Source organism: Hevea brasiliensis, chromosome 17 (assembly GCF_030052815.1).
Source record: "Hevea brasiliensis isolate MT/VB/25A 57/8 chromosome 17, ASM3005281v1, whole genome shotgun sequence".
Lineage (NCBI taxonomy): Eukaryota > Viridiplantae > Streptophyta > Magnoliopsida > Malpighiales > Euphorbiaceae > Hevea > Hevea brasiliensis.
This window is the reverse complement of record NC_079509.1, coordinates 12,623,545-12,651,474: the sequence shown is the minus strand read 5'-3', so window position 1 is coordinate 12,651,474 and position 27,930 is coordinate 12,623,545. Positions and strand designations below refer to the sequence as shown.

Here is a 27,930-nt window from a genome sequence, read left to right as displayed (position 1 = left end):
CCAAGCATGTGGGCATCGTATTATTTAAGTTGGCTTAGATATGAACCCGTCCTAGCTTAACGATCAGCAGTGGTTGGCGAGGGAATCAGTGAGAAAGTATATTAAAAAGGACATTATATTTGAAATAAAAGCGACAAAAATCTTGAAAGTGTAAGGATGCCCTCGCTGTTCAATGTACATATCATGCTTTGGTTTTGGCTTCCAGTTGGCAAATTGCAGGTTTATGGTTAATTTTATGATCCTTTGCAGATTGGACCACTTATGATTCTATGCACAAGCATCTATGTCAAAGCACTTTTTCTTAAATATCATTGGCCCTTTTGCTAGGAATTATGGGTCCTTTTGGGCCCTTATTGGCCTGTTATAGGATTCATTTTTTACAATCCATAGAGAAACTAAGAATTTAACTCAACTATGATGAATTTTCAATCATATTTTATAATTATCAAATTTGTGCAAATTCTTGTTTTTAGACTATCAAACGTATATTCAATTCTGAATCTGAATTACTAATTCTCGATGCAACCAACATAAGGTTGCACAGAAGATCCTATCCACAACCCTCCATTGTGTTCTTCAACTTCACTAACGGACTCAAGTATCTTCCCACCATATCCATCCAACACCTTCACCACTCTCCCATCCTCACCAAACTTAATTCCTACAGGATCATTCACAAACCATCTGTCTGAGATTTCAGACTTATGATCCAATCTCTGAATCTTTCCTCTCCCAGTATTTAATGCCACCCAAAACTCCCCCTTATCATTCCTCTTTATGTTATCAGGGACTCTTCCAAGCTGAGCAAACACTTCTACTGGGGCTTGAATTTCAGCGTTTACAAGCGTAAACTTCAGGATTTTGAATGTTCCTGATTCTGCAACTAGAATAAAAGAATTGTCTTTGCTCAGAGCCACACCATTTGGAAATGATAACCCTTGGAAGAGTACTGTCACTTTCTTGCTATTTGGATCATACTTCAATAATCTTCCACTTCTATCAGAGCTTATGATTGCCCAGATATATACCCTACGTGATCAAACCACTAGTTCAGATTCTAAACCATAAGTTCAGTATATAGCATCTATATAAGCTGAAAAATTGAAGGAATTAATGTGACCTTCTCTGGAAGTAAATGCTACTGTCTGTAAAATAAACCAGTCTGGTTTTGGGATCAATGTCTAAACCATTGGTGAATCTGAAGGGGACTCCTTCAGCTGAAGCAGCTAGTTGTGTGGGAACACCTCCTTCTGGTCCTACTACTAGAAGTCCATAGTAGGCATCTGCAATGTAGAGATCACAAGTTGCAGGATTGAATTTGAGGCCAAGTGGTCTTCCACACATGGGTTCCTTGTCAGGGTCCGTTGAGCCATCACATACCTTCCTTTCCCTAGTTAATTAAATCATATTAAATTTAGAAACCTGTTAAACAAAAAACTGTATGCTTAACCTATAGCTTCATTTTGCAGCATAAACCATCTTGTTGGAGAAGCGTGTAAGACTTAAGCAAAAACTATGACATTCTCTTGAGTTTTGTTTCATTTGAAATAAATCATTTACAATAAAAGAATTTATTTGAATTCTCATACATTAAAAATTTTTATTCCAAACATAAAAATATAAAAAGAAATTTAATTAAATTAAATTCTTATAAAATTCTAGATTTCAAAGAAAATTGATAAAGACATAATCTTAAATATATTAATTAGAGGTCATTAAATTTTGATTTTACGTTAAATTTAATATATTTTAGTGATAAAAACTCTAAAACATTTAAATATTTTTTTTTCAATAATATTAAAATGATGTTTTTCAAAGAGTAAGTTGAAATCGCAACTCATAATTAAATTTAAATTATGAATAATTAATTAAGTTATATATATATATATATATATATATATATATATTAAAATTTTTTAATAAAAAAACCCATTTTTCAAAATACACCTGCAATTAGAATTCCACCCAGAGTGTGCTGTAAAATTGAAACTCGAAATCTCCAACAGAACTGAAACTCTGTTCCATTTGAGCCAAAACTTGGCCTCAGAGACTTCACATGTCAGTTTTAATTATTAAATAAAGAGGTGCCTCACTAAAGGAGGCAATTTACTAAGAAATAATTAGAATCTGATACAAAATAAAGAAATGTCAAACAAAAAATCTAGCTAGTAGACGGAAATTAATGCCTATAAATACCCACTGACATTTTGCTTTGGGCACTGTGTAATTGAATTTTGATCAGGGAAATATTTAATTAAAGAGAGAAAAAAAAAAAGAAGATGCACTATCATCATGACTTCAAAATGACTCCAGCTATCCTCTCAAACTTGGTCAAACTCACCTCTATGCCTAGAATGAATTTATCTAGTGATGAGTATGTTCTCCCATGCAAGATTGTTTTATATTATGGTAAGATGGTATAACTGATCAAATGCATTATTATTATTATTATTATTATTATTATTATTATTATTATGTTCTTTCATTTGAAGCAAATCCAGCTGCAAGTGAAGACCATAACAAGGAGGAATGGAGTAAGAAAATGAATTGCTTGCTTGCATTTATGCGTATGGTTAAGTTACATATATATAGAAGGTCTTGCCTGTTAGATGAGGAGACAGCAAACTCTGCCCAGCCCTGGTCAGGTCCTTGCCATTTCAGGATCCTGCCATCAGAGACACCAACATATGGCCCTTTCCCATTGCAATCAAAGGCAATGCTTTCTGGGCCAATGACTCCAGGGAGATCAAGTTGAGAGTAGCTCTTCATCTCAGCGTCCGAAAGTGTTTTATCAGATATACCCTCTACAGATACAAAGAAGAAGAAGACCATGAAGAAAGAAGACAAAAATGTGGGAGCAGAAAGGGTATCCATGGTGGAGAGAGACCTCCAAGATGATCTCTAATCTCTATGACTAGTCTACTACTGCATAGAGAAAAAGATATTGCAGCACCAACTTTCATTTATAGCCAAAAAAAGTCTTTGCATTGGTGACAGTTTATATGTCAGGTCAACATAATGAGAAATTACATACTAAAACAGTTATTTTACTTAAGATATCTTAGATGAAACAGTAATCAATTATAGGTGAATATGGAAATATATGTGGCTACTAATAAATAAACATGTATATATAAGTGGTTTCATAATTTTATAATTATTTTATAATTTTTTTAATATAATCACATTTATATAAATATCTAAATAATATTTGTTCGTCATTTCATATCAAATACTATATGAAATCATTGTGATACTAATACATTAAGAAATTGCTTTCCACCTGTGAGGTTTAATTTAGTTTAGTGGTCCACTTCTTGTTTGAAACTAATTATATATATATATATATATATATATATATATATATATATATATATATATATATATATGAACGAATGAAATATTATCTTTATCCAAATTATCTTTTAATTTTAAAATTAATTATAATTATATTTTTATTATTTAGATTAATTTTAAAGTTTATATAAATTTAAAATTTTTAATTTTAGAGTTTATATAAATTTAAAATTATTATTCCTACTTATACTTAACTTCAATTAAATATAAAATATTAATAAATAAAAAATATTATTAATCTATCTATTATTTATAAAAATATAAAAAAATATATTTATAGCGACAAATAAATAATTTGTTGCCAATAATGCATAATTAAAGACAATAAATATAACTGATCCATATAAATTCATCATTAATACTATTTACGATACAAATATATGTCACTAATAATTTTAGCGATAAGTGTACTTCAAACATTATTGTCGTTAATCTTTTAGCGATAAAATATTTATCACTAAATCTTTTATGGTGTAAATTCTATAATATTTTATATTATCACTAATAACTTTTAGCAACGAAATATTTGACACTAAATACTTAATAATTTTATATTTTAAACATTATAATAATTAATATAAATTAAAATTTTAATATTATTTAATAATTGTTCTACTTATACTAAAAAAATATATTATAATTCTTAATATAATAATTTTATAATTATAATCCTATAAGTATTATTAATTCATTAAAAATTATTTATCTTATTTTAATAAAATAAATAAATTTATATATTTAATTAAATAAAAATCCAGTGTAAACTACATATTAAAATTCATAATTTGAATTACATTATTGGTCATAAATTTATAGCCTTTTTTAATTATTTATATTGATAAAATATATCTTTAATCAATCTTAAAATTTATTTTTATGTATAAAAAATTTTATTTTTTTCATTTTTATTAAGGGTAAAATAAATAATTTTATATTCTCAAATTATTGTTAACATAATAAATTAAAAAATAATTTTTATTAAAAATTTTAATGAAATTATTATAATTGCATTTCAACCTTGACTAATTTAGGTAAACAGAATAAAGCTAATATTAATTTTATAACTTTAATAAAATCAACTAAAATTTTAATAAAACTAAAAAAAATCTTAGAAATTTTTTATTAATCATTTCTGTTTTCAAATTAATTTTGTTTTTTACATCAATAAAATATTATAATTTATAAATATATTAACAAAATTTTTAAAAATACTATTCATAAAAATTATTTAGACTTTACTTGGATAATTAATTGTTTAAAAAATTTTTAATTTTATATTAAAATATAATTAAAAAAACATAATATCAAATTTAAATACTTATTTATTTCAAATTTTTATTTTTTATATAAATTTTATATTATTATTTAATGGCTAAATGATTAAAAAAATAAAAAAATTTATAAATTTCTTCAATTTTAGTCAAATTTTTAATTTTATCAATTTAATTTTAAATTTTGACATTAGTTTCAATTTTAGCAATTAGTATAATTAGATTATTTATGTGACAAAAGCAATTCAAATATTTGCATAAATTATTAATATTAGTTAATTTTTTTATATCAATTTTAATAGTTATTCTTAAATTGATAAAAAATATTATTTTAATCAATTTTATATATCGTTTTGAGAATTACAATTATATTTATTTTTATTTTATTATTTGTTCATATTTCATTTTTAAATATTTATTTTTTTACCTTAAATTTGAAATAAAATAATCAGAAATATGTGAATTAAAAGTATAAATAGAAAGAAATAAAAAAAATAAAAACTCATGTAATAATATTATATATATTATTCATTTATTTTTTTATCATGAAATTTGTTAAAATTAATAAAAACACTAAAATTATTGAATACATTAATAAAACTAAAAGGAGTAGCTAAAATTGATAATAAATAACAAAATTAAATTATTTTGATCAATTAATGAGTTAATTATTTTTAAATAAATTTATTATTGAAATTGAAAATATTTGGAAAGGTTTATGATTAAATTGATAAAATTAAAAGTTTTTACTAAAATTGATAATTAACATAAAGGTTTTATTTTTTTATTTTTTAACCTTATTTAATTATATAAATATATAAGTATTTGGAGTTATATTAAAGAATAAAATTTATGTATGATATATAATTATAATAGTATATTTTTAAATTATATAATTTAACTTTTCATCATATATTTTCCATATTTATATGTTTCATTTTTTTTAATTTTTAATTTACATTACATTATATATATATATATATATATATTAATAAATAATAAAAAATTATTCAACTATTAACCTAATTTTTACTTATAGTATTGTATTCTTTTATAATAATTAATTAATTAATATAAAAAATATGAATAGAAGAATTTATGAAATTATCAAATTATTTTGTAATTTTTAACTTACAATAAATAATAATTAACATATTAAAATCTCAATCTTATTATAAATCTTATTTCAAGAGATACTTATTATATCGATAAAAATCTTAACTCATAAATAATTTTATTAATAGCAAATGATAATATATAATTTAAAGATTTAATATTAAAAAATATATTTTTTTTCAAATTTTTATCATTATAGCTAATGTTTTTAATAATTATAGCGTGGTTTTAAAGTTTTTTTAACTTATAGTTAAAATTGATTTAAATTAATTAATGTGACGTAGTTTTGATCATTGGTTTATCTTTTAGTCATAATTTTAATTGTTAATTTATTTCATTTTTTACTGCTCACCAAAAATAATAAATATTTAAAATCAATGTAAATTTCACAAAAATTAAAAAATTGACTATAATAGTAAGAAGTTGAAAAAAAATTAAAAAGTGGGAAGGGGGGAATATTAGGATTTCCAAACTCTTCATTATTTTTATTATTTATAAAAGTGCAAAAAATGATAAAAATTGTTAGTTCTAAAATTCTTATTACAATAAAATAAAATCAAGCAATAAAGTACATATTTTTTGCCTTACAATCTATATTTTAAATGAACTACAATAATTTTATTATAAAAAATAAAAACTATTTTGAAAATAACTTTTAGTAAATAATAAATTTTAATTTATAAAATCAAAATATTCATATTCCCATACCATATTTATGGTATTTTACTTATAATATTTTAATCACTAAAGTAATGTTTATTAAAAATTCCATTTCATTTGTTTTATTTATAGTATTTCAATTGAATAAAGTAATATAACTTATTAATTTTATTTTTTTACAATTTATTTTGAATCAACTTTAATTATAAGTAAAATACAGTCATACTAATAAATAACTAAATTTAAATGACTATTAAAAATAATATATAATGAAAATATTATATTATATGACAATTAAAAGAAAATTATATAAAAAAATTTAAATCACGAGTTTATATAATGAGTAAATAAATGTGTAACGCATGTTAAGGTAAAAACAAGTATCTATAAATGTGGAAAGGGGGAGGAAAAACATTAGGTTTGTCAAAAATATTATTAGTTTTTTAAATTATTTACAATTATATTTTTGTATTATTTAAATTAATAAAAATACTAAGTTTAATTAGTTATTTAAAAAATAAAATAAAAATATTCTAAAATGTAAAAAAATAAAGTGAAAATTGTAATTTTACAAAAATATAATTATATAGTTGTACCACGTTAACTTATCTTAGTTTAATAACTTAATTTTATTAGATAAGTAATTCTAAACACAATAAAATTCCATTGATGAATAAATTTTATCAATTTGAATTTATAATTTCTTTGTGTAACTCATTGTTTCTTTATGCGTTCCTTCTCTCTGTTTATACACTTATATATGTTATTTTGCAGTGATCAAGAGCAAAATATGATGGATGCATTTGCTATGACTGAGGATTAATTAGTTTCTTGATTTATTTTAGTTTACAATTTTCTTTGGTAAATCATTGTTGAATTTCATTGCTGTGCTTGTTCTTATGTAGGGAATGTCATGATGAGCTCAAGGAGGTGACTTCCAATTTTATCTTTGCATCATCTAGATGTTTCCATAACTGCAAAAGAATTGTGGAATCTTTATAACAATATTTATCTGGAAAAGGTAAATCTAAATATTTGTCTTTTTTTTTCCCCCCCTTTTTCTGCTTCCTACTATTGAGTTGTGCAACAATTGTGGAGTGAGTAACAAGGTTAAGTGTTTAAGATATATGGCAGTTTACTTGTGATTTTTGTTATTGATATTGGTACTTCTTTAATTTAGATAAGCTTTTAGCAAGATAGTAAAGCTTAATTTTGTGCTAACTCGGTAAAATATTATGATAATGAAGAGCTAAATTCATGTTTGATTAGAACTAACTTAATGTATAGTATGTATATGTAAAAATAAGCCTCAATAATTTTTGAAATATTGATTTTGTTATCAACGTATTAATTGTGTTTTAAAATGTTTTTTACTGATTGCGAATGGTCCTTGTAAGTAGCTATGCTTGATAATGTTTCCTTACTTGTATCGAGTAGACCATGTCATTAAACCAAATTGTGGTATCAAAAACTCTTCAGAAGTTGGATGTAGCAAATCTGTAGAATGGAAAACTCTAGAGAGGATATGGAGAGCATATGTATACAGTAAAGCAATTGCAGCATGCTCGGATATTGCTGAAGTGGATAAATGATTATCTCTGTTATTTTTTGTAGCTTAAATTTTGGATATATTTTTTTCATGGACCTGAATTATGACCCGACCCGAAAGGTTCGCTCTGCGATCCAATTGGGATAAAAAATGAGATCTGTGGTGGTAGTGGAGGGCATGGGCCAATAGGCTCAGGCCTGAAGCCCATCACTGATCTCTTTGGGGGTGTGAAGGTAACGCCATTACGATGTGGACCATTATAAATATTATAATATTCTACAATTTGTGGTAGAGTTGTGAGATATTCAGAAAAGCACACTGGGGTTAGAGTTTGAGAGTTTTGATTGATTGTATCTTGCTCTTTTCATCATAGTGAAACTTTTTCTCTTGTATTGCCCATAAACGTAAACCTTATGAATGAACCATGTTAAATCATGTGTTATTCTTCTTCTATTTTTAATATTGTGTGATTTGTGTTTGTACTTTAAATTTGCGTGCTTATTATAACAATCTCATCAATGCCAATTCTTCTCTAGATGTGCTCTATATACATCCAAGTTATCCACTTGGTATAATCTCTTGGTTACTTTGAATTCACGTTTTAATTAGTTTTTATAAATATCATACTCTAAATTTCTTTCTTTGAAGGTGGACGATCCTAATTTGGATAACAAGGGTTGGCAAAGGTCAAAACCATGACACAAAAAAAGATGCTATTACAAGTTAATATATCTTTCCCAAGACCCGATGTAGTAGCAAAAGCTGCAGTTGCAATGGCATCAACATCGCTTGCATTTAAGAAATTCAACTCCTCTTATTTTAATTTGGTTCTCACTCATGCTCAACAACTCTTTAATTTTACCAATATTTAATTATAAAGGTTTTTATAGTGTGAATATCACTTCTTTATTTGATTTAATAGAAACTTGTTTTGAAAACATACAATATTACTTGGATGTCAAACATGGTAATGTTATGTGGATCGAAACCAACTAAGTTGATGCTTTTCTATTTCTAGAGCAGGTTCCATTATTTAGGATAAGCATGTTATATGTAGAAAGGATACCAAGGAGAATCTCGAGCTTCACATGCATAGAGAAACTGCCGAAGCTTTCATGTGTAGGCTTATTCCAAATTCAACTATAATAGATACACTAATTTTATTTAATATGTAATAATATAATTTACTTTTTTTTTGTTGTATCACATCAATCCTTGTAAATTATATATTTTTCTCTCACAAGATTCTAGATTGAAAGCTCACAACAGTATCGATGGATTAAGGAGAAACCATGGAGAATGTAATTTTAATTATGTGAATTTTATATATAATATATTAAATTAAGAAGCCTTGTATGCATTATTTTATTGTTTTAAATATATAACTACTTGTGAGGAACTCTTTACAATATCGGTAAATTTTTTAAATTGTTACATGCTGTTTCTAACTCCGCCTAAGTAGTTTGCGCTTAGTCGGTCACAAATTCGGATAATTATTTTTAATTTCAATTTTTTTTAAATTTTAATCAAGCTTTAATATTGAAAAATAAAAGATAGAGGACTTTTTTTTTTATACAATATAATTCTATATATTATAACTTGGAAATTAATATAAATATAACTTGAAAAAGAAAGAATAATGAATGAAAAGATACATACAAATAAAAGAATTCACAATTATAATAAATATAAAATTATTATATATTAAATTATTAATTTATTTATAATATATATAAAAATATATATGAGAGACGAAATCAAATGTATTAAAATGATTTATAAAAGATACTGAACTAAGTAACAATAGTTTTAATTAAGAGATATTATTATTTTATTGTAAATAATTATATTGTAAATAAAAATGATAATTTAAAAAAATCATTAATTAAAAATTATATATATATATTAGATTATTTTTATATTATAAATACCTTTGAATTAACTTTTTTATAAATTATAAATAATACGACTTAATAATTTTATCCCTTTAACTGAATTTTGATTTGTGTTTAAAGAAGATATATGGAGATGAAATAATTAAAATTTATTATAATTAAAATATCATATATAAGAGATTGTCATCATCGACTGATTTACAGTATCTTTTTTTCCATAAAAGTATGAAATTAATAATTATTCTTATTATTATTCGTAAAAATCATTTTTTAATTTTTATTTTAAATTTTATAAAATTTGATGTTATAAAATATTATAATTCCTAATTTGAAAATTTAGTAATTCTATAATCTTATTACCATAAATAGTATTAATTCATTAAAAATTATTTAATTTAATATAATAAAATTAATAAAAGAGCTTAAATACTGTATCTCAGTTTCTTTAATTTATAATTGTTTCAAATATTTACAAGCTTATTATATTGAATTTTAATTAATAAAAAATAATTTTATATGCTTCAAAAATTAATAAATTATTTAAAATTCATAAATCTCAAATTTACTTTGGCACTATTTTTTTAATTAAAATTCTTAAATAAACTTTATAATAATAAGTCTTAATTATATATAAAAAAAATCTCTCAATTAATATAATATAAATAGTTCACTAAAAATCTAAGAAAAAGAAAAAGGTTATTAAAAATAATAATATGATTATCATAGTATTATATTATATATGAAAAGTTAATAAAAAAATTTATATAATCTATTAACCTAATAATAGTTGTTTTCATACTATATATATTTTATTCAATTATATAATCTATTAACCTATCAAACAATCTAATTTCTATATATAAAAGTTTTTTTATTTTAGATATCAGAGAAAATTAATGGTTACAATTAATCTAATAGCTTCTTTCCCTCTATCTTTCTCTCTCCGGTCAGAGAGAGAATCTGATTAACCTTTTATGAGTTACATTACATCACTAAACGTTATTAGTGATAATGTTATAAATTAATATTTGAATTGAATGTAAATTTTCTATATTAATTATCTATTATGTAAATATGTTTATATAAATAATTAATTAAATATAAAATATATATTTTATAATAGTATTTATGAATTTTTATATATTATATTTTAAATAATATTTAAATATTTAATTAAATTATGAATTTTTAAAATATAAATTAATAATAATAATATATTTTATATAAATTATTAATTTAAATATATAAAATTAAATGGTTAGCGTATTTTATTTTTCAATACAACAATATTAAATGATGAATTTAAACACTGAGAATATTAATCGATTTCGAATTATACATAATTAGGTTGATAATAAATTTTGTAACAAATATTATAAAATCTACTATAAAAATATTAAAATATTTAGGGGGTATTTAATTTTTCTACTTATTTTTAATTTAAAATATATTTTTTATTATATGTGTTAAATTAAAAATAATAATTAATTATTTAATAAAATTATATAAAAATAACTTATAAATAATTTAAATATTTAATTAAAATATACTTAAAAATAATTTAATTAGTTAAAGTTAATAAAAATATATAATTAAGTGTTATAATTATTAAAATAAGGTAATTTTTATTTTAAAATAAATAAATAAAATATTACTTGTTTTAGATTTTTTAACTTATAATCTAATCCAAAAACTAATTTCCTAATCTATTTATATAGGACTAAGTTTGACTGAAACCAAACACCCTCTCGTTTCTCCCTGCAAAAAGCTCAAAGCTCTCTCTCTCAGTTTATCTCTCTGTGAGGCGATCTCCAATCCAAAACTAGTTTCTTTTTGTTTCAATCTTTTCTTCTTCTCAAATTTCTTGCGCTAAAGATTCTTAATTTTTCTTACATTCTACTTCTACTTACATTCAATTTCTGGGGGTGCTCTGTTGGACCGAGGCAGGGGAAGCTATCGCAACAAGGGCGCCCAGAAGGCAGCAGTAGCGTTGTCTGTTGAGCCACGGGGTGAACTGTCGCCGTCATTAACTGGACTCTCCGATTCCTGCAATTTGCTGCACATATCTGCAAGGTTTGTGTCTTGACCGCTTCATTCTTCGCCTCCAACACGACCCTTGTCGTTTATTTCTTTGGTAAAAGGATTTGGGACTCTGTTGTCTGCATGGGAAGGTTATGTGTTTATCATTAATTTGATCCTTCTTTATGTCTTGGTGCTGTTGATTACTAGGGGTTACTCGCTTATGTTGTGTGTTGTAATTAGTCTCTTGTAACTCGGTTTCTTTTGGATGATTATGTTTTCTGCTTGGCCTTAGCTGATTTGAAATTGGATTAGACAATTTGTATGCTTAATTGTTTGGAATTTCATTCCTGAAAATACTTAATCCTATGCTTTCATTCATGAAAACAACAACTGCACTGGCACATACTTGATCACATGCATACATAAAGAGGAAGGGGAAAAAACTGATGGTGTGGTGGAGGGCAATAAGATTGTTTCATTTCTTCAAATGTCTTATATACAATGTGAAGTTGAATTCAAATGTCTTGAGTAGTTGGGCTGCGTGCTTTATGCACACCATAAGTGCTGCACCTTTTTATTATAAATATAATTTTCTTTTGCTGATACCAGAAAAAAAGCCAAAAATTAAATGTGAAATAAAGTCCTTTAGACGCTACTCCTATAAAATTTCCAAGAATATCAAACTTCTCTAGGTTAAGATGGTTATAAAGTTTTGTCTTCGTTAAACTACACATATTTTCATAGAAGGATCCATACTGTAGTAGAAAAGGTTTCATGATTCCTGCTTGTACATAGATGCAATGATGAATTGGTTAAAATAATAATTTAAGGGAACAAGAATAGTTTGCTTATCAAAAAAATGAAAAAAATGGTATGTGCTGGATGTGTTGTTTGCTATGCAGATTAGGTTTGTGGGTTTTCAGCATGTGCAGTGTGGAGAGCATATGGCTGCAATGAGCGTCTTCTTCTTGATGCAGTCCGGAGGACATATATTTATTTTTTTAATCAAATTTACACTAGGACTAATATGTGGGTTTTACTAACCTCAGGGCTTAGTTGTAATTTACCCTTTAAAATTTAACCAAACATGATAGAATCCTACATTTCCTTCTAACCACTTTTTTTTTTCTTCTCCTCTGCAACTCCAGGGTCTCTCTGTCCCCCTCGACCTCTGCTTTCTTTTTCCCTTTTCTCAGAGTTGGAGAGAAACTGATGCCTTCAATGGTGCAAAACGGACCCAGAAACAATCCTCAAGCCCAAAAGCCCCACTCCAACTTCCCCAATAAACCTCGCAATCCCAATTCTATGGCCAGGTAAAATTCTCCCTTTTTTGTAATTCTTTTCCAATTTTTTAGAATTAATGTGACTTTGAGTCAAATGCAGGAGAGAAAGGATTAAGAGGCAGAGAGAGTCTCTACCAATAGCATCAGGTCTTCTTTCACATCTATTTTGACATTCTGTTCTTGTGTTTCACTCTGAAACTTGTGTTGATTTTTGTTCATTCACTTTTTTTTTTTTTAAGTTAAGGAACTACTAGTTGAGGAGGTTAAAACCCATGATATTTTGATCATTGTTGGTGAAACTGGAAGTGGAAAAACAACTCGTAAGATTGTTCTTTTCTGTTTGCTTAGTGGATGATTTTTTTTTTTAATTTAATTAATATTTTTTTGCTATTTTATCTGTAGAATTACCTCAGTTTTTATTCAATGCTGGGTTCTGTTGCGATGGAAAAGTTATTGGGATAACTCAACCTAGGCGTGTTGCGGCGGTCTCCGTGGCAAAACGGGTGGCGGAGGAATGTGAGGTTGAATTGGGGCAAAAGGTTGGATATTCCATCAGGTTCGATGACAAAACTTCTAGCTTTACAAGGATTAAGTACATGACTGATGGATTGTTACTCAGGTAATATTCCATATCTATTACCTCAAATATTGTTTTGCTGTGTTGAAATTTGAGTATTATTTTTAACTATTAGAGTTTTGTAAAGAAGTTTTATTTTCTTTGATAAAATATATGGATTAAAGATGTTGCTTGCAATAGTTGGCGTTCTTTTTTATGCAGGCATTGGTAATTGTAGATTGAATTATGTAGATTGAAACTCCTATTGAAATAGGAATAGAATTGGAAGTGAAAGAAACTCCTGAAAAATCTAAAGGTTTATCTAATTGAATTTTGATATTTACTTTATTGAAAATTTCATACAAGGTAATGATGAATTTTTGATGTCAAGATGGGCAAAATTGTTTACATTACTTAGGTGCTGCATGCCGATAGTTGTTTTTTTTTTAATTTTTTTTTCATTTTTTTTTATTTTTTACCTATCTAGGCTTAGTCATGAATCTTTTATTCAATATGAATTGATGCAAGTCTTGATATACTTACAGGGAAGCATTATTGGATCCTTACCTCTCTAGATATTCAGTCATCATTGTTGATGAAGCTCATGAGAGAACTGTCCACACTGATGTTTTGCTGGGATTGCTAAAAAATGTGCATAATGTGAGGTCAAACTTCATAAAGGACCATGATAATATGGATGATAAGAAGTCAAACAATAGGACAATGAAGGGGAAAGGAACTGGTACTCAATGTACTAGTTTTCTCAAGCATTGCCATGGCAGAAAATTCCCTCCACTGAAGCTAATCATAATGTCTGCCAGCTTGGATGCTCGTGTTTTCTCTGACTACTTTGGTTGTGCCAGAGCTATTCATATTGAAGGGCGCCAACATCATGTTGATATACTGTATGCTTTTCATCCTGAGCCAGATTATCTTGATGCGACCTTGGTTACTATATTCCAGGTTATTACGATGTGCTCTTCTCAAGTTTTGTATTGCATCTGTCCTTAATCAAGCAATTTGAGTATCTTCTTGCATTACCAAAGTTTTTTCCCCTATTTGTGTTTTCTAACTTGGTTTTTCATGTTCTTTGTTGTAATGCACACCATTAAATTGAGTTTCACTTTTATCCCAAAATAGGTTTAATGGAATTGACATAAATCAATCTTTTCTCATTATCTTCTTCAGTTTGGTTATTTTCAAGATATTCCTCAAGTTCTTTAATTAGCACTTAGACTCATAAACCTTGTTTTACAATTGTTTTCAAATTTATCATATGGCTTCTTATACTCCTTTTTTACAATGTTTTGTTAGATTCATTTGGAGGAGACCCCTGGTGATATACTTGTATTTCTAACTGGGCAAGAAGAGATTGAATCTGTTGAAAGACTTGTGCAAGAACAACTTCATAAATTACCTGAAGCCAATCGAAAGTTGTTAACTGTTCCCATATTTTCATCTCTTCCATCAGAGCAGCAGATGCGGGTTTTCATGCCGGCTTCACCTGGGCATCGTAAGGTAGCTTAATAATGCATTTGAGTTAGCTTTTATTAGGTGTCTGAATCAGGTGGCACTTGCTTTTGTTTGTGGGTTTTGAAGTAATATCTAGATCAGGATTACGCTTAGATGGTTTGATCTGCGTTGATCTCTAACAATCCTTTTTTCTTCTCATTCTTCAGGAATTAGAAAGATTTTTTCAAGTTTGAATATGTTCATTTGGAATATAGGCTCTTTTATTTCATTTTTACTTATTTTTAATTATTTCCCCTTATCTCTTTTTTTTTATTCCCCCTCTTTTATTATTCCTTTGTGCTATTTCTTAAGTCCCATAGGTTTAATCCTGTAGAATCAACGTTATATATATTTCATTTGAGGCATAAATTTTTCTTGAGGATTGTGGCGATTGTATGTCAATTTTTAGATTGTGCTCTAAATGATGTAGGTAATCAAATCATAAGCCTTGCCTGTTGGTGCTATAACTATGTTTGGATCCACATTTCCTGCTGTGCTCCATTAGTGTCTTTGATACAATAACTGGTTATGCATGTATTTGCATATTTACCCTGTCATGATGGTAATGTTAATTTTTATGTGTATACTGCTTAGTATGATCTTTGGAGAAGAAAAATGAAGTGCAAGAATTTCTGCAATCATTATTTGAATATAATGATTGCATACATTACATATCCATCTATCCATCCCATCTATCTCTAGATGCACATGTAGACAAAGATACATGGACGCACAATATGTGGATTGTTATAGTTAATTTGTAATACAGTTTTTCTAGATGCTTTTGGTTGTCTACAATACTTTTAATACTTATTGCATATGTGATGCACACTCTAAACCTTTAATTTATTTAATATTGTACAATCATACAATGTTCTGTATAGGTAATATTGGCCACAAATATTGCTGAGACGTCACTGACAATACCTGGAATCAAGTATGTTATAGACCCAGGATTTGTAAAAGCACGTTCCTATGATCCAGTCAAAGGGATGGAATCATTGATAATTGTTCCAACTTCAAAAGCTCAGGCTCTTCAAAGGAGGTATTCCTACTGAACTATGCCTCAGGAATGAATGGAAAATTTTCTTTCTATGAAAAAGTGAATCAAATGGTCCCTTGAATATTTTTCAAGAACGTTTGACAAAGTTTTAATTGCTCGTAGATATTACATGTAGTATTTTATTGGTGACTTTAGTTAACAAATGCATTTCATCCCTAATTGAACTTCCCTATAATAGGATTGGTTGTAGGAGATGTGTGATTTATTGCCATAATTGTTGAATTGTGAACATTGTCAATGGTCATTTTTAACTTTCTTCTTTGGTTTTTGGGTTTTGTATGATTGGATACATGTCTCTCTTCACCCGCTTTCTATGTGAATTTAAGTGCTGGACACATAAGATTATTTGATAAGGTTGATTGAGAAATAAGTTAGTTTGCTTTTAAATATATAGTGCTCTTAGAAGCTTAATTGTAAAAAAAAGTGATGTTATCTCATTGCTTCTTATTCGTGGTTCTTATTCTCTTCTTATATCTTTATGTTGGTATGATAAAAAATCTGCTTGGTAATTGTTGAAACTAAATTTATGCTTATGAACAAAAAATTGGGAATAACTGTTCAATTCTTATTGCAGTGGACGGGCAGGGCGTGAAGGACCTGGGAAGTGCTTTCGTCTCTATCCAGAGTGTGAGTTTGAGAAACTTGAGGACTCAACAAAGCCAGAGATCAAGCGGTGCAACCTCTCAAATGTCATCTTGCAGCTGAAGGCTCTAGGTGTTGATGATATCATTGGGTTTGATTTCATGGAAAAGCCACCTAGGTAATTTTATTTGCTTTTTCATATCTCCAACTATCTTTCCCTGAATTCATTTTTTTTTGGTGTAGCCCAAGATCAAGTTACTTATTCATTTATGCTGCATAAAAATGTTAAAATATCATTACTATTCGGTTTGCATGTGGTAATTTTTGCGGTGTTAACATTTTTGCACTATTATTACTGAATATATCATCTAATCTGTTACAGAAGTGTGTTATTTCCTGAGTTCATTATGCACTTGAACAGGGCAGCTATCATCAAATCGTTGGAGCATCTGTTTCTGCTTGGTGCTTTGACAGATGACTGTAAGTTGTCAGAACCTATTGGGCATCAAATGGCTCGGCTTCCCTTAGATCCTATTTATTCAAAAGCTCTCATCCTAGCTAGTCAGTTCAATTGCTTGGAAGAAATGTTGATAACTGTTGCGATGCTCTCAGTGGAATCTATTTTTTATGCCCCTCGCGAGAAGAAGGATGAGGTATGCATGAACATATTTTCCTATTATATTTTTGTCTGCATTTGTACAAATGAAGTTATACTGTGCAATATGCTTTACAATCACTTCTTCAGTGGCTCCATTTAGCTGAGCAATTAGATTTGACAAATATAAGCAAAAATAGTCAGGAAATGGTGGTAATGTATCATGGATGGATTTTATGAAAAGCTGAAAATGCTAGGTTTTCATCTATGATGGAAACATGGGTCTCCATAGTTTTTAAGTCTTGGAAGCTTGGATCTTAAATGGCCTGTTTGGGAAGGGGAGAAGGCTGGGGAATGAAAGTGGGGTGGGAAGTTATGTTTTCCCTTGTTTGGCCTAGAGAAATAAGAGAGTGGTTTTTGAATAATGTATTATTCACCTGGACCAAGAAAATTCTCTCTTTCCAATCAGCGATATTTGTTAATGTCGATCATACTTGGTGTGAAACTGTATATTAAGACGTCTTTTCCAGCTGCAAAATCCTTTTTACCATTATTTATGGGATGCATGTGGACTTGCATATTGTAATTGTTGTGCTATCACCATCATTTTACCCACATTGATAATACTTTCCATTAAGCATCACTATTTTGTATTCCTGTTGACCAGGCGAGAACTGCAATGAAGTGCTTTGCAAGTCCAGATGGAGACCATCTTACTTTAGTTAACGTATATCGGGCAGTAGATAGACTTTTAGAAAAAAGAAAGATGGAAGTCGTTAATGAAAAAAATCTCCATGGAAAAAATGAAAAATTTCTGAGAAACTGGTGCAAAGAAAATTTTATTAATGGTCGATCCCTGAGGCATGCTTGTGACATTCACAGGTTGGCTATTTACTCTCCTTTTTCTCTTTCTTTTTCCTCATAGTTTATTCTCTTTTTACCTGTATGTTTGACATTGTAAGTGTTCCTCTCAACATGACTTCTGCTATTAAAAGGATCCTGTAAAGTTGAATTTCTCTAATTCCTCTACTTAGTGTTCTTTAATTTAAATTGTTCTTTTCACGTGCAGTCAAATTCGAGGGCATGTTGAACAAATGGGTCTTTGTATTTCGTCCTGTGGAGATGACCATCTTCAATTCCGCAGATGCCTTGCTGCTTCCTTTTTCTTTAATGCAGCTTTGAAGCAGCCTGAGGGAACATACAGGTATTGAATTTGCATTGATATAACATCTGAAATTCATGTGGCTGGTCCTTCAATGTTTATTTCCTGTTTATACCCTTAACAGCATTTGTAACTAGTCAGTCACTATATCCAACCATCTGTTGTTATCCTTCTATTTTACTTGAACTTTCTCACAGTTGCTGAACTAAATGGCAGGGCTTTGGCAAGTGGACAGGTAGTGCAGATTCACCCTTCTTCTGTGTTATTCCAGTCAAAGGCAGAATGCATAATTTTCAATGAACTAGTCCAAACCACTAATAAGTACATCCGCAACCTAACTAGAATCGATTATTTATGGTTGACTGAGCTTGCTCCACACTATTATGCCATGCAGAGTTAAAATTTTTCGGTATGAATTCTCACAGCTAATATATTAATCTGATTATTTCAATTATATGGTCATTTGCTTGAATGCTTTTCTTGAACTTATTTATCCTTGGTTAAAACTCTCTTTCTGAATAATTTGAATCAAATGCTGTGAATTGTCAATCCAGTAGCTAATTGTGGGTTGATTCCTCATATTTTACCCTGCAGCTGGAAATAGCAGAAAAGGAAGATCTCTGTTTCTTACCATTGAGGGTGATGATTGATAATGCATTCAAGCATTTTGATTTACGGTTTGCATCTCCTTGTCCATCCCTTTGGACATTGGTAGATGAGGGGAATAGCAGAAGTTTAGGATTCTCATTTTCAACCCTTATCTAGTTGGTGTTGTGGCTATTTGTCATTGGGAGCATCCTACAGAGAGAATTGTCAATTCCCAATGAACTTTGCCGGCCAATACAAGGAAGGATGCTGATGCTGTTTTAATTTTGCCTTCATTTTGAATTTCTATGATGGAGAGCCTAGTTGTTGAAAATCAGCTCATGTAGATTTCATTCTGAATTTTGTTGATGTGGGGGAGCCCTATGAGAGCATAGGGCTGAGTCCCAATTCACCATTTGGGTTCAGTGGTGCTACTATTTTTAACCCGGTAAATCCACACCCAACACCTCCCAACCCTCCTCTTCCTCTCCTCCTTCCCTTCTCTCTGTATAATTTCATGTTATGTTACTTTGTTACCATTTAAGATGCTTTTCATCATGATTTATAGCCAACTCAGTGTATAAAACTTGATGATATTCTTGGATGGTTATGTATGTGTCTTGCATCTTGCATTGATTGGTAGTTGAAAATTTCCAACATGTCTTTATCTTAATTGTTTTTTCTTCATGTAGGGGCTTGCTAAACTTGTAATTGAATGCCAAAAATCTATTAAACCAAATCACCTTATCATACTCGAATTGTCTCCATCTAATTTTCTTTTATTTTGCATACCCCATCAGCCAATCTTCTTTTAATAATAAATAAATAACCTTTAAGATTTTATTGATTGTAAAAATAAAACATAGGTGTTTCCGTTTTTGCTGTTTTATGGATCTTTGCTGCTTTGTCGCTTATAAAGAATTGCATTGGATTAATTTGCAAATTCAACAGGTTATTTAACATCTTATAATTATCGCTTTGATGCAAATGAGATTTAAAGCAAATGGGAAACTCATTAGGATGCTTCACCTTAGTTCAGCTCAACTTAACTCAAACTCGAGGTGTTAAGAATCAAAACGAAAAAAAGTTAATTGAACATCCTATTCAAAATCAATTTTTAGCTCAAATAAAGTCAGGATTTTCTAATTAAAATCAAATAAATTTAAATTTAATAAAATATGATTTTTTTAATTTATAAATAATAGAAATGATTTATTATTTTAAATTAAAATAAATTTTAAAAAAATCGAAGAATATCCATAAACAAACCCAATAATAAACCAGCAACCAAGAACAAATCCAGTTTATTATTATTATTATTATTATACAAAAGGAAGTAAATTAATTTTTTTTTATCATAAAAACAATAAAAAATAAATTTAATATATTTTATATATAATAATTCAATTTATGTAAAATAATTTTTAAAAAATTATGAAATAAAATAATCACCATAGTAAATGTATGTATGTATATTGAAACAAAAGATCGTAAGTCAATTATTGTGGCCGAGATGGTTTGTGAGCTGCTGGTAGATATCGTTGGTGTGGCGTTTCAAACATTAGAAATGTTGGCTTGTATTTTAATTTTTTTAATGAAGGTGCGAACCGGTTTAACTTCTTTAAGCCAGATCAGGTTAGTTGGATTATCGGTTAATCGACCAGTTTGAGAGGGTCACATTCAGTTCTTTATAAACAAGATTTTGACTATAAATCAGATCTCGGTTAAACTGATCAAATCGGTTCAATGTTAACAACTATAAAAAAAATTATAAATTCATTGAATATCTTAATTTAGAAATTTTAATTTTAATTTAATTTAATTTAATTTAAAATTAAAATTTATGACTTAAAATTTTTTATTTAAATAGAAATTAAAAAGATTAATTTTTGAGTTTAGAGCTAAATTTTTTAATTTAAGTTAAAAATAATAAGTTTAAATTTTTAATTTTCTTATTTTTAAATTAAATTAAATTTAAATAAAAAGTTAAGAATAAATTAATTTCAACTTTTCCAATAAAAATTGAGTTTTCATGGGCCTATGAGAAACGGCCAATTCAATTGTCTTTCTCGGCAAGAAAATAACAAGAATGGATATGATTTGCAAGCGGTGAGACGAGCCAAAGCACTTGGGAGCCACGCATCAGTGGGGAGAATAAAGGAATAATAATAAAATTAAAAAGGACATTCATGAAATGAAGCCCTCACTTTCCAATAAAAATTGGACAGGACATGGGCCCCTAACTAGCCAATCCTCATTCCGTGTCTCATCAACGACGAAGCAGTGCCCAGGCTCTGGCCCTTTCCGTCGCAGAACGGATCTTCATCTTTTTCCTTTTCTTTCTTTCAAATTCCTCAATCAATAAAATTCCCCTTTTGACCTCGCAATTATTCTTTTATTTTTCCTTTTAATGATTTTCATCTAATATAAATCAGGGTTACTAATTATTTAAATTTTTGTTATTTTAAAAATTATATTAATTAATCCTTATATTTTATGCTATTTTTTCTTTAGTCATTCTATCCGGTTTAAATTAAAATTTCTATTAATTAATATATTCAAATGAGAAAAACTTACTATTACAAAAATTATATACTTTAAAAGTTAAAAATAAGGAGATATCATGTAATTTTATTTTTCAATTTATAGAAATTAAATAGAATTCAAATTAATATCTAAAATAAATAAATAGATTAAAAAGTAAACAAAAAAAATATAAAGATTAATTAATTTATTTTTTAAAATAAAATAATAAATAATTAATTTTAATAAAATAAATCAATTAAATAATAATTGTTCCCTTAAAATTGTTAATTTATTTATTAAGACATTTATTTAGTTGGATTGATTTTGTTAAGGAACTTCAAATTCTCAATAAGTAAAAAAATATTACTTATTTAGTTATCATTATTTTTTTAACTTCCCAGAAAATTGAGGAGCTAATTTTCTCTCCCTAAAAAAAGTAACTTCTTGGGCCTAACCCAAGGAAGTTGAAGCTATTGGTTATAATTTTTTTTTTAACTTTAATTTTTTTTTCTTATTTTTCTCTATTGTAATGTGTTTGGATCCATGAAAAAAATAATCAAATGATATTATTTTTCTTTCTATATACATTCACACAAAATTTTTTTTAAAGCTTAAAATATTGGCAATTGAAAAAATTGTAATGGTTAAAACAAATTTCTTATAAAAAACGGCACCGAATTCGGGGAAGTTAATTCACCATGCCCAGCAAATTAGCAAGGGTATTTTAGCCAAACAAACCCTGAAATGTGGAAACTTCCACTAAGCGAGTGAAGGGCAAGAGTGTAATTTAGATGCAGAAACACTGGCATGCCTATCTATTAATATACGCATTGCATGGAAGCTGGCCGCCGCCCTCCTCGCAAAGAGCAATCGTATCCTCGGTTAAGAGAAAAAGCCAAAGGGCGGGAGCACGCGGCCTCATCATTTATCGATCAATTTCTAGGGTTTCGTTTCTCTCTCTTATCATTCGTTAATCAAAACCTCACATTTCTCTTGGTATCTGGTGAGTGTTATTAATCTTAAAATCTCCGTTTTCTTTTTCCCTTATATATATATATATATATATATATATATATATATATATATATATATCAAAGAACTTACTATTATATTTGTATTTTTTTTTTTTGATATTTCTTGGGTTTTTTCTGTATTATTTTTAATTTTTGCCTTTGTTATGGCATTATATGTAAAATTTTAATTTTGATTAGAAATTATAGGACCTGCGTTATCTGTTTCATTATTGGATTTGGTTTTGGTTTGTTCTGCTTGACCTGGATTCGGATTTGTATGCGTAATTTGTATTCTTTATCAGGAGATATCATACTTCTTTTTGTTTTTGCATCTGGTTGAGTATGGCTTTGTGAATCGTGTTGCTTTTAAATCTATCTCATAAATATATATATATTTTTTAATTTCCTTTGATATTCGCTCCTCAGATATGTGTTTGAGCTAGTTTATGTTTGTTTCATGGCGGTTTTTAATTTTTATTTCTTTTGCATTTTGATTTTCTCGATTTTGATGATGTTCCTCACTAATTGATTTTTGTGTTTACAGGACTGGATGATCTAATGGAGTCAAAAGGTGGGAAGAAGAAGATTAGTAGTAAATCCTTGTTCTACGAAGCTCCCCTTGGTTACAGCATTGAAGACATTCGACCCAACGGAGGCATCAAGAAGTTCAGATCTGCCGCTTACTCCAACGTAAGTATTCCTGTTCTTTTAAACTGTTGTTATGATTGTGGATTTTCATCAGAAGAACAAATAATTCTTATGTCTCCATTTTTTTCCTCTGTGCAGTGCGCTCGCAAACCATCCTGATATCCTCAAGTAGGCTGCCTGCCACCACTTAAAGTGGTTTCTATAATATAATTGCCATAGTTTTTAGTTGCTTCTTCAACCGATCTCTTCCTCTTCCTCCCTCTCTCTGCGACTTCGATTTCCTAACAACTGCAACATCTTCAACTGTGATTGCTGAAACACATTTCTCTTGCAAGTTGCAACTGTCACTGCTTTTGACTGTGGTCTATTTTGCATCTTTGAATACTTTGTCACTGTAATAATTTCTGGCGGTCAATACGGCTATGGCTGTCTCTGCAATTGGTTTTGAAGGTTATGAGAAGAGGCTAGAAATAACATTTTTTGAGCTTAGCATATTTGTTGATCCTGAAGGAAAGGGCCTTCGAACTCTTTCCAAGGCTCATTTGGACGAGATTCTTGGACCAGCTGAGTGCACTATTGTTGATTCACTATCAAATGATCATGTCGACTCTTATGTCCTTTCCGAGTCTAGCCTCTTTGTATATCCTTACAAGATCATCATCAAAACCTGTGGGACTACGAAACTGCTTCTTGCAATCCCGCCTATCTTGAAGCTGGCTGATGCCCTTTCTCTTGCTGTCAAATCTGTGAGGTATACTCGTGGGAGCTTCATTTTCCCTGGAGCTCAGTCATATCCTCATCGCAGTTTCTCTGAAGAAGTTTGTGTCCTGGATAGTTATTTTGGGAAGCTTGGTGCTGAAAGTAAGGCTTGTGTGATGGGTGGGTATGACAGCCCACATAAATGGCATATTTACTCTGCATCTGCAGATCCTGCAATCTCTTGTGACCATGTTTACACCATAGAAATGTGCATGACTGGCTTGCACCGAGAAAAGGCTTCTGTATTTTACAAAACCCAATCAGCTTCTGCGTGTACTATGACTATCGATTCTGGCATAAGAAAGATTCTTCCAGACTCTAAGATATGTGATTTTGGTTTTGATCCATGTGGTTATTCAATGAATAGTATTGAAGGAGCTGCTATTTCTACAATCCATGTTACTCCAGAAGATGGTTTCAGCTATGCGAGCTTCGAAACAGTAGGATATGATCCAAAAGAAGTGAGTCTGAACAACTTGGTTGACAGGGTGTTGGTTTGTTTCCAGCCGAGCCAGTTCTCTATTGCTGTACATGCCGGTGTTGCAGGTGAACAACTAGTGCAGACTTGTTCACTCGACGTTAAGGGATACTGTCGTGGAGAAAGGAGCCTTGAAGAGCTTGGAATGGGGGGTTCCATCGTCTACCGGACATTTGTTAGGACTGGGGACTGTGGTTCTCCTAGGTCTACTCTAAAATGCTGTTGGAAAGAGGAAGAAGAGGAAGAAGAGGATTAGTTTCAATATTCTATTTCTTTATGTTTTGCATCTATATTTAAATAAAATAAATGCTTTCAGGCTATGCCTTGCCTGATGACAGCAATGTCAGTAGTATTGATGTTATCTTCGATTTTATTTGCATTACAAGTCGTAGTCCTTAAGGCCTCAAATGTGAGGGCAGCAGTATTTTAAATGTTTGGGCTTTTATGCAGACTTGTTATTTTTAGTGGATTCATTCTACGTGTTAATGTTGTTGGTTTTCCATTAGTTGGTGTTGTGTTGCAGCAACTTGTTTGTGATTCTTGCTATGGTTTACCTAGTATTCGTCCTTTCTTTTTTATTATTATTTTTGTGTGTCGGGAGGTCGGGGAAGGATTGCAATTAGAAGCTGAAGCAGCAATGACCTATTGTTGGGAGTAAACTTTTGTAAACCCTATGAGATATGGGCATTTGAAATGCTGGTAGTTGTTTGAGGAAAGCAAATGAAATCTGTTTTCGAAGAGAGTGAAACTTAAAAATCCACTCTAACTGCGTGGAAAGAAGAGGACCTTGCTAGAAGAAAAGATGAAGATGGATGTAAAAAAATAATAATTCTATATTTATAGTTAAATACATATGCAATAGCACCAAGTGGCTGTAGTTTAGTGGTAAGAATTCTACGTTGTGGCCGTAGAGACCTGGGCTCGAATCCCAGCAGCCACAAATTTATTTTGTTTTTAATCGTAACAAAATGACGTATCTCAGCTTTTTTTTTTTTTGAACTTTGTTTCTTCAAAAAAATTATTTCACAATAAGATCTCTTAAAATCTATTTGATTTAATTATTAAATATAATTATTGATATTTAATGATTAATAATTAATTTATATTAAATATTTAATAAAATTATATTTTATTATTATTATTATATATAAAATGATTAATAATAATATGTATAATATAATTTATTTTACTTTTAAAATAAATATATAATTATTAATTTTATTATATTATTTTATTTATTTTATTATTAAAATAAATATATAATTATTAACTTATTATATAATATCACTTATTTTATTATTAAAATAATAAATATATAATTATTAATATGTTATATTATTTATTTTATCATTGAAATAAATAAATAATAATTAAATAATCTAAAAATGTAATCCTAAATAATTCATTAATTATTATTAACAAAGAAAAATTTTATAATTTAAAATTCTTACATTTTATTTTATTTCATCAATAAAATGAAAAAAAAAAAAGTTTTAATAATGTTGCAATATGCTCATCGTAACTTCTTTATATTGAAAAATGCAAAAGCAATGAAGCCCAACGCCAATAATATTATTTTTGAGCTAATCAAGTTGAATCACTTTTTGAATTAGGGTTAAATTTATTTTTATCAAAAAATAAAAAATAATACACTTATTTAATAAGTGTTTTATTAACTAACAATGATTTTTTTTTAATTTTTTAAACATATTTAGATATCTATCAACTATCAATTATTTTCAACAACTGAATCAAATATGAAAACTGAAATAAAGCTAAATTCTTCCTTGAATTTTTAAGCAAGATTTGATTGAGTAAAAATTGAACTTTTCCAAGTGGTGATTGCTAAGACCATTAAAGCAATCGAAAAATTTACTTCTACCCCTTTGGACCGCCACCTTAATTAGGTTCCTCACCCATGTTATTTGGACTCCTCCAATTTCTCACACCATCAAAATTAATTTTAATCTTACGGTGAATCGAAGAAAGAATTTGAACAACATTGATACTATAATAAGGAATGCATTAAGACATATGCTAAGTTGGTGTACTAGATGATACATAGGTATTATCGATCCTCTTACTTTGGAAGCTCTGTCTTATAGAGAAGTGATTTTACTTGCTAAGAATAAATATTTCATTTCTATTATGTTTAAAGGAGATTCACAATTAGTAATTTTTATGATATACATCAATTTTAACACATGATCTTGATATATGTGATTTTCATTTTGTGCATATAGAATGTAATAGGACAACTCATTTTATTGCTCACAAAATACTTTATAATGACACTTTGCTTGGAGCGATTCAACTTTGCATTCTTTCTTTTACCTGCCTAAGATTTAATATATTTACATTATTAAAAAAAAATATATATTTTTTTAGTATAGGTTCAAATCAGTTGAGTTTTTCAATTAAAAATTGAAATAATATTTTTTTAAATAATAAAAAACATTTTTATATTCTCTAAATTTTTTTCAGGAAGTTGCTAAAAGAAAAAGCTCGTTAGAGTCTCGTATTGTTGGCGCGTACCACCTTTAATCAACCCAAGCGCCTTGATTCCCTGGATACGTCAGTACCCTTTACTCGCTCAGCTGTTCACTGGATTCAAAGAAACGGAGGCAAAAAGTTTCAGATTATCTTTCTCATTGCTGCTTCGTTTGCGTCACAACCTGCACTGAATTGTAGTTAGGAGCCTGACGAATCAAATGACCACCTTCACTCACCTCATCATTGCTAACAAGGTCGTGGGTGAGCATAGGTGGCTATGACCCTTTGTTGCTTTCCCCCTCTACATTCTTCTCCTACTGTTCCATTGCATGGAGAAGAAAAGAAGGCCATCAGGCTCCTTTATTCCATTATCCAAGTCCTCATTTTTTTTTAAAACTTTCCATCGAAATTGATAATATCTTCTCCTCTAAATTTAATTTCTTTTGTCAATTTCAAACTTTGCTGCTTTTTGATAGCGGCGCAGGGAGAATAGTAGTTGATAATGGGGACGGAGAAGGAAATGTGAGGTGTAGAGATGGCGGTGTTAGCCGAGGAATTGAAGTTGTCAAGGTGAAGAGCGAAATCCATGGATTCTTTATGGATGTGAGAGATATTACATTAGCCTAGGAATGATGTTTAAGATTTTAAATTAAAAATAAAGACTAATTAAGAAAAAAAAACTTTTTTATTTTAGATAATTAATCCAACAAAAAAACTTACTTTTTGCCTAATTAAAATTTGGAGGAAATTCAAGGGCCTATTTGAGCTTTATTGGGATCAAAAGTCAAAACCTCCAGGAACAAGC

At 28.6% G+C, this 27,930-nt stretch overlaps 4 protein-coding genes and 1 non-coding gene across 10 annotated transcripts; 4 read left to right on the top strand and 1 right to left on the bottom strand.

The window, feature by feature from the left end:
• Positions 1 to 460: 460 nt before the first annotated feature.
• LOC110643272 (protein STRICTOSIDINE SYNTHASE-LIKE 10-like) lies at positions 461 to 2,874 on the bottom strand. Its single transcript, XM_021795638.2, has 3 exons — positions 2,603 to 2,874; positions 1,121 to 1,390; positions 461 to 1,029 (listed from the first exon to the last, which is right to left on the bottom strand). The coding sequence occupies exons 1-3, from the start codon at positions 2,872 to 2,874 to the stop codon at positions 510 to 512; spliced, it is 1,062 nt and encodes a 353-aa protein (XP_021651330.2). The 3' UTR covers positions 461 to 509.
• An 8,690-nt stretch (positions 2,875 to 11,564) lies between these two features.
• LOC110657824 (pre-mRNA-splicing factor ATP-dependent RNA helicase DEAH10) lies at positions 11,565 to 19,867 on the top strand. Of its 6 annotated transcripts, XM_021815189.2 has the most exons (15): positions 11,565 to 11,647; positions 11,796 to 11,921; positions 13,019 to 13,183; positions 13,254 to 13,300; positions 13,393 to 13,473; positions 13,556 to 13,772; positions 14,255 to 14,672; positions 15,024 to 15,227; positions 16,106 to 16,266; positions 16,859 to 17,044; positions 17,249 to 17,519; positions 18,129 to 18,343; positions 18,531 to 18,665; positions 18,840 to 18,858; positions 19,218 to 19,867. In XM_021815189.2, the coding sequence occupies exons 3-15, from the start codon at positions 13,083 to 13,085 to the stop codon at positions 19,386 to 19,388; spliced, it is 2,226 nt and encodes a 741-aa protein (XP_021670881.2). In that variant the 5' UTR covers positions 11,565 to 11,647; positions 11,796 to 11,921; positions 13,019 to 13,082; the 3' UTR covers positions 19,389 to 19,867. The 6 variants fall into 6 exon arrangements, with proteins under 6 accessions (XP_021670881.2, XP_021670883.2, XP_021670882.2 ...); XM_021815191.2 differs by having other exon boundaries at positions 11,580 to 11,921; positions 17,288 to 17,519; XM_021815190.2 differs by having other exon boundaries at positions 11,580 to 11,921; positions 18,840 to 19,032; positions 19,218 to 19,358.
• Positions 19,868 to 22,553: 2,686 nt separating this feature from the next.
• Positions 22,554 to 25,118, top strand: LOC110657826 (uncharacterized). Its single transcript, XM_058140263.1, has 3 exons — positions 22,554 to 22,737; positions 23,292 to 23,437; positions 23,534 to 25,118. The coding sequence occupies exons 1-3, from the start codon at positions 22,569 to 22,571 to the stop codon at positions 23,552 to 23,554; spliced, it is 336 nt and encodes a 111-aa protein (XP_057996246.1). The 5' UTR covers positions 22,554 to 22,568; the 3' UTR covers positions 23,555 to 25,118.
• LOC131169234 (S-adenosylmethionine decarboxylase proenzyme-like) lies at positions 23,818 to 25,118 on the top strand. The gene has a single exon (XM_058140262.1). It carries the CDS (start codon positions 23,818 to 23,820, stop codon positions 24,886 to 24,888), a length of 1,071 nt encoding a protein of 356 aa, XP_057996245.1. The 3' UTR covers positions 24,889 to 25,118.
• A 382-nt stretch (positions 25,119 to 25,500) lies between these two features.
• On the top strand, positions 25,501 to 25,572 carry TRNAH-GUG (transfer RNA histidin (anticodon GUG)). Its single transcript has one exon. It is a non-coding gene; the product is annotated as a tRNA-His (tRNA).
• The last annotated feature ends 2,358 nt before the right edge of the window (positions 25,573 to 27,930 follow it).

What these genes read in the sequence shown, in the direction of transcription:
- LOC110657824 (XM_021815189.2), top strand. Translation starts at nt 13,083, where the DNA reads ATGCCTTCAATGGTGCAAAACGGACCCAGAAACAATCCTCAAGCCCAA. An exon ending in AATCCCAATTCTATGGCCAG is followed by an intron (nt 13,184 to 13,253) that starts GTAAAATTCTCC and finishes AGTCAAATGCAG; the next exon opens with GAGAGAAAGGATTAAGAGGC. An exon ending in CATGCTTGTGACATTCACAG is followed by an intron (nt 18,344 to 18,530) that starts GTTGGCTATTTA and finishes TTTCACGTGCAG; the next exon opens with TCAAATTCGAGGGCATGTTG.
- LOC110643272 (XM_021795638.2), bottom strand. Translation starts at nt 2,874, where the DNA reads ATGGATACCCTTTCTGCTCCCACATTTTTGTCTTCTTTCTTCATGGTC. An exon ending in GCTGTCTCCTCATCTAACAG is followed by an intron (nt 1,391 to 2,602) that starts GCAAGACCTTCT and finishes TTAATTAACTAG; the next exon opens with GGAAAGGAAGGTATGTGATG. An exon ending in AGCATTTACTTCCAGAGAAG is followed by an intron (nt 1,030 to 1,120) that starts GTCACATTAATT and finishes TTGATCACGTAG; the next exon opens with GGTATATATCTGGGCAATCA.
- LOC110657826 (XM_058140263.1), top strand. Translation starts at nt 22,569, where the DNA reads ATGGAAGCTGGCCGCCGCCCTCCTCGCAAAGAGCAATCGTATCCTCGG. An exon ending in CACATTTCTCTTGGTATCTG is followed by an intron (nt 22,738 to 23,291) that starts GTGAGTGTTATT and finishes TTGTGTTTACAG; the next exon opens with GACTGGATGATCTAATGGAG. An exon ending in GATCTGCCGCTTACTCCAAC is followed by an intron (nt 23,438 to 23,533) that starts GTAAGTATTCCT and finishes TCCTCTGTGCAG; the next exon opens with TGCGCTCGCAAACCATCCTG.
- LOC131169234 (XM_058140262.1), top strand. Translation starts at nt 23,818, where the DNA reads ATGGCTGTCTCTGCAATTGGTTTTGAAGGTTATGAGAAGAGGCTAGAA.